Raw genomic sequence first — 17,275 nt, forward strand, 5'->3', positions numbered from 1 at the left:
AAGCAACAATCTAAAAATTGAATCACAGAAAGATTACCTTGAGTTGAATTATTCTCTCTAATAGTATCTCTTGTATTAAAAAATTATAACATTCTTTTTTCTGCATTTTAAAATTAGGATGGTAACTCAGTTGCCAAAAATTTTCAATTCAAATGATTAAAGATGTTTATTTTCCAAATTTTAATATATGAAAACGTGACTTGAGGACCATATGGACCTACAAACGTCAGTGGAAGTTAAACAATAAAGTAATGGGAAACAAACAATTTTACCATCATAAAGCTTCTTTTTCACTTTTTTTACTTTATAAAAAGTGTGGTGCTATTTACCATCAAAAAGCTTCTTTTTCTTCAATGGCCTTCTTTAATTTTCACTTTCTTTTTAATTTTTAATTGTTAAACTGAATAAATTGAAAAAAAAAATTAAAGGATTGAAATTTACGAGTGTGTGAGGTAAAAATAAAATGTGGATAACATTATCCCTACACCAGAGTTTGTCACAGAACAGTATGTAGAACCCCTACCAAGTTATCGCTAGGAAAAGTAAAAAAGAAACCCCATCAGCAAGTTATACTTTTGTCACAAAAAGTTATAGAAGAAAAGGTCCAAACTTTCGAATTCCATGTCTACAAAACCTCACAAGGCAATGCAGAGAGTAATGCTACTCCAATTTGTTATCTTAATCATTTTTTGGTCTCTCAAGCTTTCAAGTTTCTATCTGCCTCTCTGGGTAGTGATTTCTGGGTAAGCTTCTCTCTCTCTCTCTCTCTCTCTCTCTCTCTCTCTCTCTCTCTCTCTCTCTCTACTTATAAAATCCTCCCCATTAATTATTTGATCTTCTTTATATGGTAACTTTGAATGTTTTATCTGCGCTGTTCTGTGTTCATATCAATTCGAAGCTATGTATTTTGCTACACGAAGGTGATCAAAATAATTACCCAGTTGAAGAACCCTACCATAATCAGATTCTCACTTTACTAGGCGAACCCTTTTTGTAACTGTTCCTAGAGAAATGCTAAATACACTCTCTTAAAAGTGGTACTCTCCGTGGACTGTCTGCCATTTCATGTTTTTGGCACGAGTATTAGCTATAAACTGAGGTGGCAGTGTCTATGGAGAGTCAGCACTTGGAGAGAGTCTCCTTAGCATTTCTCTTGTTCCGAATTCGAACGAAAGATTTCAACTTTCTTCATTTTCCTCAGAAACCAAACAAACCAATAAGAATTAACACTTCAACAGGCTGGACTTTCTTCAATAAACATGAGTCCTCTGTTTTAAATCCTCTTTTCTTTTTTATTTTCGGCTGCCCTCACTTTGATCCTTTGTGTTTATAGGCATAAGTGCTAGTTCTACAATGGCTTACGTTCCACCACACAGGCGGCACTCGAAGGAATCGGAGAGGCCGTTGCCAACTCCAGAGCTGCTTGCTCCTCAATTCAAGAAAAACTCAAATGACAAGCAATATAATAAGTCTAATGTGGGTTGGAGTGGAAAAGTAGTTTATGCAGACAATTCTACTCATCGATGGTGCGCCATCCCTTTGGATGACGAGAACCAGTTTCCATCTTTTGTTAATCTTGAGCCCGTTGCCTTGGAGTCTGCTGAGCAGACAATTGGAAAAAATCGTGTAGCTCTGATCAATACTAGTCTAAATAATGGTTAGAACTTCAATATTACTTTTAGTGCGTTTATCTTATAAGTTTTTACTTGGGTTATGGATTTGTTTGGCTGATACTTTGACAGAAGGCAGTGAGGTGAAATGGAACTTGCCAAGGAGCCCTTGGGAATCTATAACAGAAAATGTGCTGGAAGACTTACTTTCGGCATTTAAAGACATGAGGAATGAAATGAAGTCTGCGAAGTCCAAAGAAGAATATCCAACTTTGGTTGCCAAAGTGGGGAAAGTACTCTTTCACAGGTTAGATTTCCTCCTTACCTGATCCATTGGTTAGCTTTCGAGCCTTTTGTGCCATTCATTAATTTGATTGTGTCATGCTAATATTTATCAATTTGTTCTTTTAGCTGCCTCAGAATACTGGTTAAAGTAGAAGAAAGGAATAGTCTATAGTCTATACTATGATAAAAGGTCATATTTTGGCATTTTAGCTTAAGAAGATACGGTGCCAAGTTGGACGGTGAAGTAGGATTATAAAATTCTGCCCTTGTTTTTCGATACTTGATACAGTTATATTTCGGTATTGATGCTTAATCACTGTCAATCATCCCATATTTCGCATAAGTTTTGTAACAACGGAAAAGAATGTTGCACTACTCCTTTGTTGTACATGAGCAGATGAAAGACACTTTTTGTTGAAATCTTCGTAACAGGAGCCCTTCAGTTAACATGGAATATATCAGAAAAAAAATTGTCTACTGAAACCTTGAAACAATGGAGGAAATCATTTTACACAAACATCCCTGTTTCATATAAGGAAAAGATTGTAAAGGGAGTAGTCCCAAAAGTTGGAGTTGATTTCAAAGAGGAGAAAGATACATGGCTGTTGTGCCATTCATTTAGTTGATTGTTTCATGCGATTATCCTTTTTACCTTTATGTTTTTCTTTTATCCGCCTCAGAATACTGGTTGAAGTAGAACAAAATAATAATCTATACTATGATAAAAGTTTACATTTGGCATTTTAGCTTAGAAGGTAGGATGCAATATTATTTTGGTATGGATGCTTAATTACCGTCAATCATCTCATATTTCATATAATTTGTACACGAATAGATGTATAACAATTTTTGTCTTTGAATCAGGAGCCCTTCAGTTAACGGGGCATCCATCAGAAAAGAATTGTGCACTGAAATCTTGAAACAATGGCGGCGATCATTTTACACAAACACTCCTGTTTCATATAAGGAAAGGATTGTCAACGAAGTTGTCCCAAAAATTGGAGTTGATTTCAAAGATGAAGAAGATATATACGAAGTACAGGTATTTCTGTTAGACACGTCAACTTTCTGAGTTCTGAGTTCATGTTTTCCACAATTCTGACTGTAGCTATCGAATTGCTCATTTATTTTCTTCTTGTATAGTTGTCTGATTCTACGAAGCCAGATTTACCTTTCTCCTGCAAATGTCGGGTAATGGAAGAACATGGAAAGCTACAACCCTGCAAGGCAAGTTTTCCAATTCATTCTAACTAAATTTGATGAAACCATATATGTTGCATCAATATCACGATTGAGTTGCCACGATATCGATTAGATAATTGAGATGTAACATATTATGCTGGAAAATATGAGTGTTGTATAAGAAAACTAAATGTTCAACCGCTGAATGTGATTAAGCTCTCCAATTTTTGGAATAATTTACGAGGAGCCTTTCCAGATCATTAATATCCTGAGACTTACATCGAAATGGCAACTTTCTTAATTTTCCCTGTTGTTTGGCGAGGTTTGTATCCTGAGCATCGGCTGAGACTTACATCGAAATGTCAACTTTCTTTCAGATCAAATTCAGTCCAGTGCGTAACATGGTAATGGACATTTCATGCACTACTAAGAATCTGGACCTGAGGTTAATGCTATGCACGAAGAAACTCGTAGCTGATCTGACTGTAAGCTGCTTCACCCAGTCCTTTAGAAATTTACAGTTCTATTCCTTGTTTCAGCAAAGATATTAATTATGACCTATATTTATCCTCAAGCCACAATCAAAACAAAGAATAGAACCTTTTGTAGATATATAACGGGACGATCATGTGGTTTAACCATACTGGATCCCTGGCTGAACTAATGCTTCTTGGAATGAAGGTTCGTGATCATATTAACTGTTGCTATTTCAGGATGATGAGATGCAAAGCATTACGGATCTGATTAATTCTGCAATTCTAGATCCAAATGTGAAGGGTGGATTGAGATGGCCCCTGGGGAAGGAGTCTTCTGGAGATAGATACAGAGTTGTTACGGTTTGGCACGTAATAGCTAATACGTATAGAAATTCATCACTGACTCTGAAAGTGAAACACGCTGATCGATTTGATTTTAGAACCTTAACTGGAGAAGCTTCTTGGTGGACAAGTCTGGTGCTGGAAAACGTCGTGTCAAAGTTACAGGTAAACACTGCCTTTTCTCCGGGACAATTTCTTTTAGTTCATGTGCTGAAATAAAAGATTTGTTTGAGAAGGTTTATCATGTGCTGAAATCTCCTTTTCTTTCAATTTTCAGGAAGAGAAAGTCGAAGCCAGCACAATTTCTGAGATACTCAAGGAAGATATGCAGTTGATATGGGAAAACTTCTTGAGCTGTGTGTAAACTATACTGTAATAGCAGGAGAATATGCAGTACGAGAGAGAGAGAGAGAAGGAGAGAGAGAGAGAGAGATTTAGAGAGAGAGATTTAGAGAGTGAAATTGATACTTTCATATGTAATATTTTCTGTTACTTCAATCTTACAATATCAAGACTATATACTATATGAAACTGCCTAAGTCACAATATAACTAACTCTAACAGCCTTCCTAATCTTTTGACAAGTGTCTTCATATTCTACCATTGGATTACTATCCTTAACATCCCCCCTCAAGCTCAGGAGAGGTGGAATCTAAACTGAGATTGCGACAATGAGTCTGAAAAAAGAGGAGCAGATAACCCCTTGGTCAGAATGTCTGCATATTGCTCATTGGAGGACACAAACTGAACAAGCAACTGCTTCTTTGCAACTCGTTCGCGAACAAAATGAATATCAACCTCAATGTGCTTTGTGCGTTGATGTAGAACCGGATTTGAGGTTAATGCGATGGCTGACATATTGTCACAATACAAAACTGGTGAAGTAGGAATAACAAGATGCACAAAGGTCAGTAATTGCTTAATCCAATCCAGTTCAGCTGCTGTAGCAGCAAGTGCACGATACTCGGCCTCAGTTGATGACCGGGAGACTGTTTGTTGCTTCTTAGAGGACCACGAAATCGGATTAGAACCCAAAAAGACCACAAAACCAGCAGTAGATCGTCGATCATTAGGGTCTCCGGCCCAATCAGCATCAGAAAATGCTCTGACAGTGTCTGAATTAACTTCCAATCCTCCTCGAACATACCTAATACCCAAAGAGACAGTACCTTTGAGATATCTTAGTATCCTCTTGACTGCACTAAAATGAGATTCCATAGGAGTTTGCATGAACTGGCATACTTGGTGCACGGCAAAGGCGATATCTGGCCGAGTAAATGTTAGATACTGCAAAGCACCAACCACACTGCGATAAAGCGCTGGATTGTTATAAGGCTTCCCATCATCAAGAACTAAACGGTTATAGGGCAGACAAGGGGTTGAACACGGCTTGGAATCAAGCATTTCAGTCTTTATGAGGAGATCCTTAACATACTTAGCCTGTGATAGAACCAAACCATCTTTCTGGGAAAGAACCTGAATTCCCAAAAAGAAATGCAGGGGACCTAAATCTTTTATATTAAACTCCTTTGTCAAAGCAACAATCACATCATTGATCAAACTGGGATCATTACCAGTGATGATGATGTCATCCACATAAAGAAGCAATATCACAACATTAGAACCAAAGTGTTTCACAAATAAGGATGGATCTGCAGGAGTTGTTGTAAAACCAAGTGAGGGGAGAAAGCTTGTAAACCTGTCATTCCAGGCTCTAGGGGCCTGTTTTAAACCATATAAAGACTTGTGCAGTTTGCAAACAAAGTCAGAATGATGAGGATCACCAAAACCTGAAGGTTGGGACATGTACACCTCTTCCTGCAATACTCCATGCAGAAATGCATTCTTAACATCAAGTTGTCTCAAAGTCCACGCAAAATGAGCTGCCATAGCCAACACAAGCCTCACAGTTGTTGGCTTAACAACCGGACTGAAGGTTTCCCCATAATCAATGCCTTCCTCTTGATTGAATCCTTTAGCCACCAATCGAGCTCCCTATAGACTCATCATCATTCCTTTTAATTTTAAACACCCATTTACAACCAACAAGGTTTTTTTGTGCAGGAAGAGGGACTAAACTCCATGTAGACTGAGTATGAAGGGCATCTAATTCTTCTTTCATGGCATCAACCCAAACCTTACACTTCAATGCCGACTTGTATGTTGCAGGTTCAATAAGAGAGAGATCCACATTCCCATTGTCCTGAACTGTAGTAAGAAATGCCTTCTTTTTGAAAATACCATTCTTGGATCTAGTTTGCATTGGATGCAAATTGAATGGAGGAACAGATAACACTGCTTGAATACTGTCAGGTTGAAACTCAGAAACCACAGATTTCTCAATTGGAACCGCAGGAGCCACAGGGACAAGTGGAGAGAAAGATTGGTCACTTGCATTGATGGATTGGTGGATGGATGGGTGGAGAGTAGAATCACTGGACAATGGTGATGGTGTAATAGGAGGTGAGACAAGCACATTATGAAGATTAGGTACTGATGGGTGGATACTTGGTTGGAACCCTGGCGATGTATGGAGACATGGTGTATGTGTTGATGCAAAAACTGAATAGGGAAATTCAAATTCATCAAACAAAACATGCCTGGAAATATAAACTTTCTTTTTATTAACTTCATAACAAATATAGCCCTTGTACTTTGATGCATATCCCAGAAAAATGCACTTAATTGTTCTAGGTTGTAACTTTGTGGTGGTTAAAGGTCGTAAGAGTGGATAACAAGAGCAACCAAAGACTTTAAGGTGACTGACATCAGGGACAGAACCATATAACATTTCAAATGGTGATTTCTGATTCAGTGTTTGAGATGGCATTCGATTAATAAGATAGACTGATGTTTGACTGGCATAAGACCAAAATGGTGCAGGTAGGTGAGATGTTTGAAGTAAGGTAATTGTAGTTTCAATAATGTGACGATGTTTCCTCTCGGCCAACCCATTTTGTTCTGGTGTGTATGGACAAGATAAATGGTGACTAATGCCTTTGGCAGCAAGAAAAGTTTTTAACTGGTGCCCTATATACTCACCCCCTCCATCACTCTGAAGTGTTTTAATAGACACTGAGAAATGAGTAAGTACAAACTGATACAAGGTAAGAAATGTAGGACAAACATCAGCTTTATTGACAAGAGGAAAAATCCAACAAAATCGAGTACATTGATCTATGAAGGTAACATAGTACTTAAAACCTTCTATAGACAGACATGGAGCAGGACCCCATACATCACTGTGTACAATATCAAAAGGTTGGACATATTTGGATGTGACTGAATCAAAAGGAAGCTTACTAATTGACACGCCCCGACCCCGATATTCCCCGAATATCAGGATAGGCACGTGCTGGCCGACACCTGAGGTGACGAAAGCCATTTATTGAAGTACAAGAGAAATGATTAGGAGAAACACGCATGATTAAATATCTGAATCCAAAGGGAGTTACAAACAAAGTTTAGGGAAATATCTAGAGTGCGCAAAACACGTTCGAAGTCAAGATCACGAAAGGGAAAGATCAATACAAATATTACACAAGTGGAAAATAGACTGCTACTGGTAGGGGAATGCCTCGTATGATGCCTCGTAGTCCTCGTTCCTAAGACCTGAATGGGGGCGCAAAACAAGGGTGAGTGGACCAAGTTTATATACATACGTAGTACGAAAACAGTTATGAACATACTAACCCCCACAGTTTAATTATGAAAACTACTAGAATAATAAGTGATAAGCTTTTCAGAAAACTCTAGCATGCCATAAAAACAATTCATATATCCATCTGCAAATCAATCTCAGAAAATCATATCAAAAATCATATCAGAAATCGTATCAGGAAGCATAACACAAGTTGTGCTGCTAGTGAGTGCACTGAATAATAATACTCCCGGCCCAATGCCTGCACCTCAGTCTCTGTGCCCGTAGCCAGAGATATCTCCCTCCCGGCCCAATGCCTGTCTCCGTGTCCCTCAGCCTTTCGCTAGGGATTATTTCTCCCGGCCTCAATGCCAACACCAGATCCTCGCCCCAGGCGGCATAGTGTTCACTAGGTACGCACAAAACATAATTCACCTCTAAAATACAACTTTGTAGCATAAATTCATCGATCCTTTATACTACGAAGAGGTGTTCGAAAGTCATTTGAAACACATTCTTAGCATCCTATCGTCATCGATCAGATAGTCTACCAGAATGAGGGTTCTATAGAAAATACAACATAATGAAAATAGTTCAAAACATATATATATAATCACGTATAATCAAATCATCATGCTTCCTGTAAAGTATTCCTCAAATCAATAATTCTGCAAGGCATGCTATTAAATTATGCATTTCTATCAATAAAACATGCAATTTTCGAAGGTGGTCCACTCACAGATACTCCGAAGCAGCAGAATTGTGTGGAAAAAGATTAAGGAAGTCTCCACTAGCAACTTCACCTAAGCACGAAAATGTACAATTTAATAAACTACCCGAAAGATAGAATTTTAGGAAATGGAAATGGGTTTTGGGTTTGGGTAGGTTAGGAACAAGAGGGAGTTTTAGGCTTAAGCCTAAACCCATGCTTATACACACACGGCACACACACCACACATTCACACACATACACTTGCACGGACACCAACATGCCAAACACACACACAGACAGCATGCACATATATATATATAGATACATACATATAAACACACACACGCATGCACAGCATGCATATATATATAAGCACACACACGCACAGCATCATGCATATATATATATATATATATATATATATATATATATATATATATATATATATATATGTAATCACACACACGCACAGTAAGCATACTTACACACACACACACACGGTTCACGCACACACACTTGCACAACGTACACACTGCACAAACGTACACTCACGAACTCGCCGGAGTTCGTCGTCGGAACCGGACATGCATGCACAAGGGATGGTAAGAGTTAGGGCTTGAATAAGGGGTTCTAAAACTTCACAAATATACCTAAGAACTCACCTGGACGCACTGCAGCAGGTTTTGGGAAGAGATGGACCTCGAACTCGTCAGAGTTCGTCGTCGGAGCTAGATTATTAGCACAGAGAAAAACTGAGATCAAAACCCTTGAGTTTTGTCATAAAACCAACATGCATAAACCAGAAATTTGAAAAAGGAACACAATCCTCACCTGGGTTCGCGTGTTAGAGCTTTGAAGCTCTCGGCTTCAATGGTAGAAAAGCCCACGGTGCTCAGATGGCGCATGCAAGGGTACCATTGAGTTCGTTAGGTCTCAAGGATTCCAAATATATGGTTTTTGGGGTTTGATTTGTAAGGGGAGTGAGGTGAAAGCTAAAGATAAGCTCTCGGAGCTTAGAGATAGTGTGAGTTCCTGAGAGTTAGAGAGAGATAGTTGATTTCAGATATTAGAGGGGGAGAGAGATTGGAAACCACGATAGAAGTATAAAGAAATAAGGCGGGTCCCATGGTTCACTAATTAAAGACTAAAGAAATCATTTTAATAAGTAAAGAGTGGGTGTGGTTGTAACACTAATTTTGCCCTGAATACAACTGGAACACATCACAGGTATGGAATCAGAGATGCTAGATACATTGGATTTCTTAAGCATGAGAGAAACAACTTTGTTGGAAGGATGGCCTAACCTATGGTGCCATAGACTAGAGGTTACTGGTTTGCCAATATAAGCAGCAGTAGAGAAGGCTTTTGGTGTATGAGAAGCAGAGGATGTGAAAGGAATGGGATACAATCTATCATTGCAGAGACCTTTGAACAATATTCTCCCTGTGGCTTTGTCCTAGATCCAAAAACACCAAGCATCAAATATCAGCCAGCAGTTATTGTCAAGACAGATTTTATGCACAGAGAGTAAATTCTGAGATATTCTGGGCACATATAAAATTGAATTTAACTTGAGATTATGAAATGGAGTCTGCAATATTGAAGATCCCTTATGAGAGACTTGCAAACCTTCACCACTAGCAGTTTGAATCATCTCAGTGGAAGGAAAAGGGGTTGCCAATGACAAGTTCTTCAAATCTGCAGTCATATGGTTTGTTGCACCTGAATCCGTAAGCCAAACTTGCTGAGAAAAATTGGAATCCATTGGAGGGGCAAATGCATTGACATGCATAGCGAGAGTTAGTATTGGCATTCCTGAAATGACAAAATTGTGCACTGTGGTTCTTTCGGCCACATATTTGACACCCTTCAGCTATTGCACAGTCAGTGTTTCGAAATCGACATGTATCAGCAAGATGACCATACTTGCCACATATCTGACAAGAATGTCCAGAAGCAACTTGATTTGGTGAATTGCCAAGAATCCCACGAGCCGAATTTGGATAAAAAGGCTTGTTGTTCCCAAATTTGGAACCATACTGGAACTTCCCTTTCCCTTTATTCTTGTTGTAGAATGGTTTATACTGGGAACCATATTGATTGCCATAGGATCATTCAGCACTTTGATTATTGGAAGAAGAATGTTGCCCAAATTTCAATTTGAATCGTGTCTGAGAACTATTATTTTCAGCAGCCATTGCAGTAAGAAAAGGAGTTGCAGAAACACTCTCAAGCATTGCTTCTTCAGCAAGCAATTGAGATCTCAAATCTTTAATAGAAATAACATGTTCCCTTCCTCTAATGATGGATCGAATGGTATTATACTCCGATGATAAGCCATTAAGCGTAAGAATTACTATATCATCATCATCAAATTTAACCCCAGCTGCAGAAAGATAGTCCCTAGCCTCCTTGATTCTTTGCAAATACAAAGAAATAGAATCATTACCCTTTTTGACATTCTGCAATTTTGACTTCATTTGGAAGATACTGGTTCTTGTAACCGTAAAAAATTGTTCCTTGAGTCTTGTCCAGATATCCTGAGCACTAGTGCTACCGATCACACAAGAAATAGCAGATGGCGAAAGAGTCGCAGTGATCAACTGCATTAAGGCACGATCATGCATCTTCCAAATCTTGTAGTCATCAAATTTTGTGTGAGAAATAGTTCCTTGAGAATCTCCCTCAGACCCACTAGAGTTAGACCTTGTAAATCGAATAGGACATGGGGTAGACCCATCCACAAAACCCAAAATACCATGCCCTTCGAGAAGAAGCTGCATCTGAAAATGCCAAACCAAGTAGTTTGTCTCATCAAGCTTTACTGTCACGGACGTTGAAACAGTGGAGATGAGAGAAGTAATTGGAGACTGGAGAATCTGTAATTGGGAAGCAGTAACCATTGATGCAAGAAATCAGAAAACTTGTTCAAGAACGATGATTGAGGACTTGTAACGAACACTTGGTGTGCACAGAAGACACACGCCAAGAACAGTGAAATGTAGAAGATGATGATCCCCAGAAAATCAAACAGAGCACACAAAGATCAGAAACATCAAAGAAATCAGAAATGATGAGCGGAAGCAGTCCAAGATCGAAGAACTTCAACCGAGCGATTAGCTATTCCGGCGAAGATACCATGTAAACTATACTGTAATAGCAGGAGAATATGCAGTACGAGATAGAGAGAGAATGAGAGAGAGAGAGAGAGATTTAGAGAGTGAAATTGATACTTTCATATGTAATATTTTCTGTTACTTCAATCTTACAATATCAAGACTATATACTATATGAAACTGCCTAAGTCACAATATAACTAACTCTAACAGCCTTCCTAATCTTTTGACAAGTGTCTTCATATTCTACCATTGGATTACTATCCTTAACACTGTGAACCTTTTCTAACATGAAATTGCATGTTGATCAGTGATCACTGTCTATGCGACGTGTATTTATCTGTCTACATTATGAATTTTAAGTTTGACTTTCGGCATCGTTTGATGAATAATTAGTAACTGATTTAATATTTCTAGCATTTCTGTTTGTATATGGCATTGTTGATGGTTAAATAATGGGAAATTGCTAAAGGCAACACAATTTTTCTCTAGGGAAAATCTCTAGATAGGGTTTAGGTGTGGACGACACAACGTATCAGATACATGAAGGTTGAGTTTCTCTGAGAAATGCACCCTTCAGCTGATCTGATCCAAACCGACGCCATCAGCTAGTGCTTTGCCGCACTAGTTCACCTGCTTTTCGATCCCAGCGCCCTGAGCTATTCTCAGGTATTACAGTTCGCTTGCTTGGTTGTTGGGCCTTATACCTGTTCGAAGAATTGCCCCCGAATATCTGAAATTCTGTATTTTCTGGGTGCCCAAGGATTTTCTGCGTTCAACTACAAGACTGTTGCTTGATATCAAAAGGCATCAATTTGTTTTATGGTGTTAACAATTCAAAACTGAATTATCATGGGCACAAATAGTGTTTGTCCATGGGGCTTCCAACTTCCGACTCCAGTTGTGCATGGCGACAAAACATATGTCAAAATTAGCGAGGATCTATACCAAGAACAGTTGAAGTTGTTTCAAAATAATCTCCTTGGAAGTTTGCTCCTCAAAAAGGGTTCTACGACAATAAAAATCGGTGCTATAAAATCTTGTTTAGAAGATGCATGGCGCCCTACTGCATCATGAAACCTTGTTCCTATAGGTAAAGGCTATTTTGATATCCATTTCAATAAGGTAGATGATATGCGACGGGCATGGGGTGGCGGTACATGTACTCTCGCTATTGGTTTATTCAGGTTATCGAAATGGATGCCAAATTTTCAACCAAGTGACGTTCTCTCTCAAACTTATGTTCAGGTATGGATTAAAATTTTTGGTTTGAGTCAGGAATATTAGCATCCTAGACACTTGATGGAAATTGCGAGAGGGGTTGGCATTCCCTTGCAACTAGATATAGCTACAAGGGAAAGGTAATATGGTTATTATGCACGTTTATTAGTTGATGTCAATCTTGTAGATGATTTACCTACATCCCTTATGGTTGAAAGAGAAAGTCATGGCTTCCCAGTTGAGGTGGTTTATGAAAATTTACCGCGTAAATGTAGTCACTATGGTTTGATAGGGCATTTGGTTAATAGTTGCAAACAACTTAAACAAATGCTGAGAGGTTGTTCTCGTAGCCGGACGCGGAAGGATGGTAACATGAGGGACAACAAAACCGGAGACCACTCTCGGAGTCAACTGCACATGGAATATCATCCCAAAAAGGATACGGCAATACCAGTTAATGTTTTGTGTGGGTACAATGCCAATTGTCTCTGATAATGATAATAATGTCATACTAACTTCTAATAATGCCCATACTCTCATAAACCAAGTTCTTGAACAGGTGGTCGATGAGGCCTTAGGGATCATTGCCCAAGCTATGGTTAATTCTGAAAATGAAGAACATGGTATCCAATCCCTTAGGACATCTCATATTAGCAACTCTACGACCGGATCATTGTCATCAGATGTATCACTTTCTCAGAATAGTCATTCTTATGGTCAGCATTTGGGCAACACCGATGTCCCAAATAATTTTGGCCCGCAGGATCTTCATGACGACTCTAGCATTCCTCCTAGGTTTGAACATGTTGCGACATTATCTAAGGATGTCATCGATATTGTTAATCACATAGATGGATGTGATAAGGATGGTTTTACTCCTGTGTTATCTAACAGTAAAAAAAAAAACAAAAAACAAAAGCAGGTTGCTAAGCTTAACCAGCCCTCTGATAAACCCTATCCGAGTAGGGTCCGTGGAATACCAGCTTGTTATAAATGAAGATTCTTTACTGGAATATCTGTGGCATTGGTAATGATGACTCTCAGGGGGAACTCTGTCGGTTGCATCACCCATTGTGGAGCCCATGGTGACTTTTAATTCTATTTCAGCTGCTTATTGGGATTCTTTAAATTTATCTGATCGTACTTTTAATTCTAGAAGAACTTTTACTCCCAATCTTTGGTTACTAACATTTTCGACTTATGCAGACCCTTTAGTTATTTCTATATCTGATCAATAGGTTACTGTTCGATGTACTTTTGATCATATCGCAAGTCAGTTCACCTTTGTTTATGCAAGCACTTCATCTATCAAAAGAAGAGACCTATAGGTTGACTTTATTACTCTGCGCTCACAAACACAAGTTCCATGGATGGCTATTGGCGATTTCAATGCTATCCTGGGTGCCCACGAGCAGATAGGATGAGGCAGACCATCTTAAACTTCTTGCGCTGAGTTTAGTAATATGTCTAACTCTTGTAACTTTACGCACTCTAAATGCATAGCGTTGCCAAAGGTAGTTTCAGATCATAACCCCCTTATCTTTTCTGGTTCAAGAGTTTTAAGTAGTGGTCATCGTCCTTTCCGTTTTCAATCAATGTGGGTTCAACATTCATCTTTTCGAGAAACTGTAACTCAATGTTGGAGGAATACAGTTGTTCTATGTTTGTCATTCTGCAAAAATTAAAAGCTCTAAAAATCTGTTTGCACCAATGGAACTTTTCAATTTTTGGTGATGTCTATAATAAAATGGCTGATGCTCAACATGAACTCTCTATGATTCAACAGAGAATTTCAACTGATGGTATCAATAATGATCTTTTCAAAGAGGAGATTGTTGCCAAGACTACAATAATGGAGTCTCTTAAAATGCAGGAGGCCTTTTGGAAAGATAGAGCTCGTGTTAAGTGGTTGACTGAAGGGGATAGAAATTCTTCTTTCTTTCATGCCTATGCTTGTATTAAATCATCCAGCTCTTGTATTAGTTGTATTCTTGATGGAGATAACCTTCTTACTAATCTGCAGGCAATTGAGAACCATATTGTTAATTTCTATCAGACTTTGTTTGGTTCTTCTTTCATGTATTGATGAGGTTTGTGAGGTCATTCAGCCAATGGTCACTGATTTTGAAAATGATCTTTTATCTGCATTACCTACGAATAAGGAAATTAATGAGGCAATTTTCTCTTTAAGTGCTTATAGTGTGCTCGGGCCAGATGGTTTTCCAGGTTTTTTCTATCACCATTGCTGGGATATTGTTGGTTTTGATGTTATTCAATTTGTGAAGCAATTTTTTCAATTGAATTGGTTATACCCTAATGCCAACAGTAATTTCTTGGTTCTGATACCGAAGGTGGAAGACGCTATTTCCATTACCCAATTTAGACCTATTGCTTTGGAAAATTTTCTTTTCAAGATTATTCCCAAAATTTTGGCAGTTTGTCTTTCTCATGTTGTTCAACACATTATTTCTCCTCAATAAGCTGCTTTTATACCTAGGCGACGTATCACAGATTGTATTTTCCTTGTTTCAAAATGTTTCAATGTGCTTGACAAAAAATCTCATGGTGGTAATATGGGAGTTAAAGTTGATATAGCTAAGGCTTTTGATACTTTAGATTGGTCCTTTCTATTGCGGGTGCTTACTAACTTTCGGTTTTCCACTTGTTTTATGGACTGGGTTTCTACTATCTTAAGATCTGCCAAAATTGTCCATCTTAATCAATGGTTCCCGGCATGGTTTTTTCTCTTGTTCTTGAGGAGTGCACCAAGGGGATCCTTTCTCTCCGTTACTTTTCTGTCTAGCTAAGGAGGCTCTATCAATGGGTCTGAGTCATCTCCAACTTAATGGGCTTACTAAGCCAATTTTTACCCCAAGAGGTTGTATCTCTCATTCTCATGTTCTCTATGCAGATGACTTATTCATTTTTTGTAGAAGTAATGGTATCACACTGCTTAATTTACGAGGTTTTTTCGATAGATATAGTAGGGCCTTTGGTCAATTTATCAATAAGGCAAAAAGTACTTCTACTTGGGCTCCACTTCAAGGCATCGAAAAGTTGTGGTTCAGAGTTACTTGGGATTCAAAGAAGGCAAAGTACCATTTGTCTATTTAGGAGTTCCAATCTTTTGTGGCAAGCCTAAGAGGTGTCATCTTCAAGCCTTGGCAAATAAAGCTAAAGCTAGTTAACAGGTTAGAAGGGGAAACTTTTATCTATGGCAGGAAGAATTCAACTCATTCAATCAAATTTTTAGAGTATGCTTCTGCATAGTTTTTCTGTTTATCAGTGGCCTTCTTCCTTGTTGAGGTCTTTTTCACGATGTGCTCGCAACTTTATATGGTTTGGTGATGTGACCTCCAAGAAGATTGTTACCGTTTCTTGGCATCAAATATGTGCTCCGAATAATGAGGGTGGTTTGGATTGTGTGATCTTTGCTCTCTTAATACTACAACTCTCTTAAAGCTTGGATGAGTTATTATTACTTCTGATTCTTTGGAGTGTATATTTTCGAGAATGATTCCAGCTACATGGTCATTTATATTCTTGTAGTTACAAGCGATCTTCTATATGGCCTGGTATTAAATCCATTCTTCATATCATGTTTCAGAATTGTCATTGGGTGATTGGAAATGGTTTTAGTACTTCTCTTTGGGTTGATAAATGGTTGGATACGCCTATTGTGAACGTCATTGGTGCAACTGAGATTGCTCATTCTCTATCTTGTACTAAGGTCTCAAAAATTATTCGTATGGGAAAATAGGTTATTCCTTCTATTTTTTTCTTTTACTTTTCCAGACCTAGCTAAAGAGATTTTAGAAATGCCTTTTCCAATTGATAAGGACAAGGACGTGTTAATTTGGGAAGCTTCTACATCTTGAGTCTTTTCGTTTTTTGATGGCTATGAAATTGTTCGTCATCGATTTCCTGTTAAGAATTGGGCTTCTATTATTTGGCATCGTTTCATTCCACCTCACTACCCTATTTTAGTTTGGAAAATTCTTTTCAAAAAGCTCCCAACGGAGGATCAACTTCAGCAACGGGGCATTTTGTTGGTTCCAATATGCCAACTATGTTACAAGAATTCTGAATCTATTGACCACTTATTTTTTAGTTGTGAATTTGCACAACGTGCTTGGTGTTGGCTAGCTACCCAATTTGGCACTACTTTTCCACCTACGAGCTCTTTTTCTGATTTATGGCTTGCTTTTGTGTCAAAGTGGTTTTCTTCACAATTTAGCAATGTTTGGCTAGCTTCTGGGTTTTTCTTGCTAATGGCTATTTGGAAGATACGTAACAAAGTGAAGTTTGAATGTAAACCCCCTTCCTTCTCATGCATTTGCCGTTCCACCTCAGCTTGGATTAGGCAGGTTGGAGTTCTTACCCCTGGTCATGTACGAGGCATTTTGGATAGGCAACTTTTAGTCTCTCTTGGAATCTCGGCTAAGTCTTGTAAAACTCTTTCAATAATCCCTGTTCTTTGGCATCCCCCTTCTTTTTCTTGGGTCAAAGTGAATACTGATGGCCTGCTAAAGGTAACCCGAGTCATGCGGCTTGTGGCGGGGTTTTCCGAGATTCTACGGGCTATTTTCTTTGTGGTTTCTCCCTAAGCTTGAGGCATCATACTTCTTTCTATGCGGAGCTCCATGTTGTCATCCTTGCTGTGGAATTGGCTCACGTGCGGGGTTGGCAAA

At 38.6% G+C, this 17,275-nt stretch overlaps 1 protein-coding gene and 1 long non-coding RNA gene across 7 annotated transcripts in view; one reads left to right on the plus strand and one right to left on the minus strand.

The window, feature by feature from the left end:
- LOC126593981 (uncharacterized) overlaps positions 1 to 11,844 on the plus strand; it is a 38,550-nt gene extending 26,706 nt beyond the window's left edge. For 2 of the 6 annotated variants that reach the window (XM_050260175.1, XM_050260178.1), the window contains exons 2-9: positions 1,334 to 1,657; positions 1,743 to 1,917; positions 2,760 to 2,937; positions 3,039 to 3,122; positions 3,455 to 3,562; positions 3,791 to 4,060; positions 4,173 to 4,249; positions 11,636 to 11,844. In XM_050260175.1, the coding sequence (XP_050116132.1) occupies positions 1,354 to 1,657; positions 1,743 to 1,917; positions 2,760 to 2,937; positions 3,039 to 3,122; positions 3,455 to 3,562; positions 3,791 to 4,060; positions 4,173 to 4,249; positions 11,636 to 11,657 (1,218 nt within the window). In that variant the 5' untranslated portion in view covers positions 1,334 to 1,353 and the 3' untranslated portion in view covers positions 11,658 to 11,844. Of the gene's footprint in view, positions 1 to 599; positions 744 to 1,333; positions 1,658 to 1,742; positions 1,918 to 2,759; positions 2,938 to 3,038; positions 3,123 to 3,454; positions 3,563 to 3,790; positions 4,061 to 4,172; positions 4,250 to 11,635 lie in introns of those variants that run through there. The other 4 variants (XM_050260177.1, XM_050260176.1, XM_050260181.1 and 1 more) reach the window with 4 other exon arrangements.
- Positions 7,206 to 9,231, minus strand: LOC126593984 (uncharacterized). Its single transcript, XR_007613088.1, has 4 exons — positions 9,079 to 9,231; positions 8,910 to 8,975; positions 8,275 to 8,338; positions 7,206 to 7,507 (listed from the first exon to the last, which is right to left on the minus strand). It is a non-coding gene; the product is annotated as an uncharacterized LOC126593984 (long non-coding RNA).
- Positions 11,845 to 17,275: the final 5,431 nt, after the last annotated feature.

This window comes from Malus sylvestris, chromosome 12 (assembly GCF_916048215.2).
Source record: "Malus sylvestris chromosome 12, drMalSylv7.2, whole genome shotgun sequence".
NCBI lineage: Eukaryota > Viridiplantae > Streptophyta > Magnoliopsida > Rosales > Rosaceae > Malus > Malus sylvestris.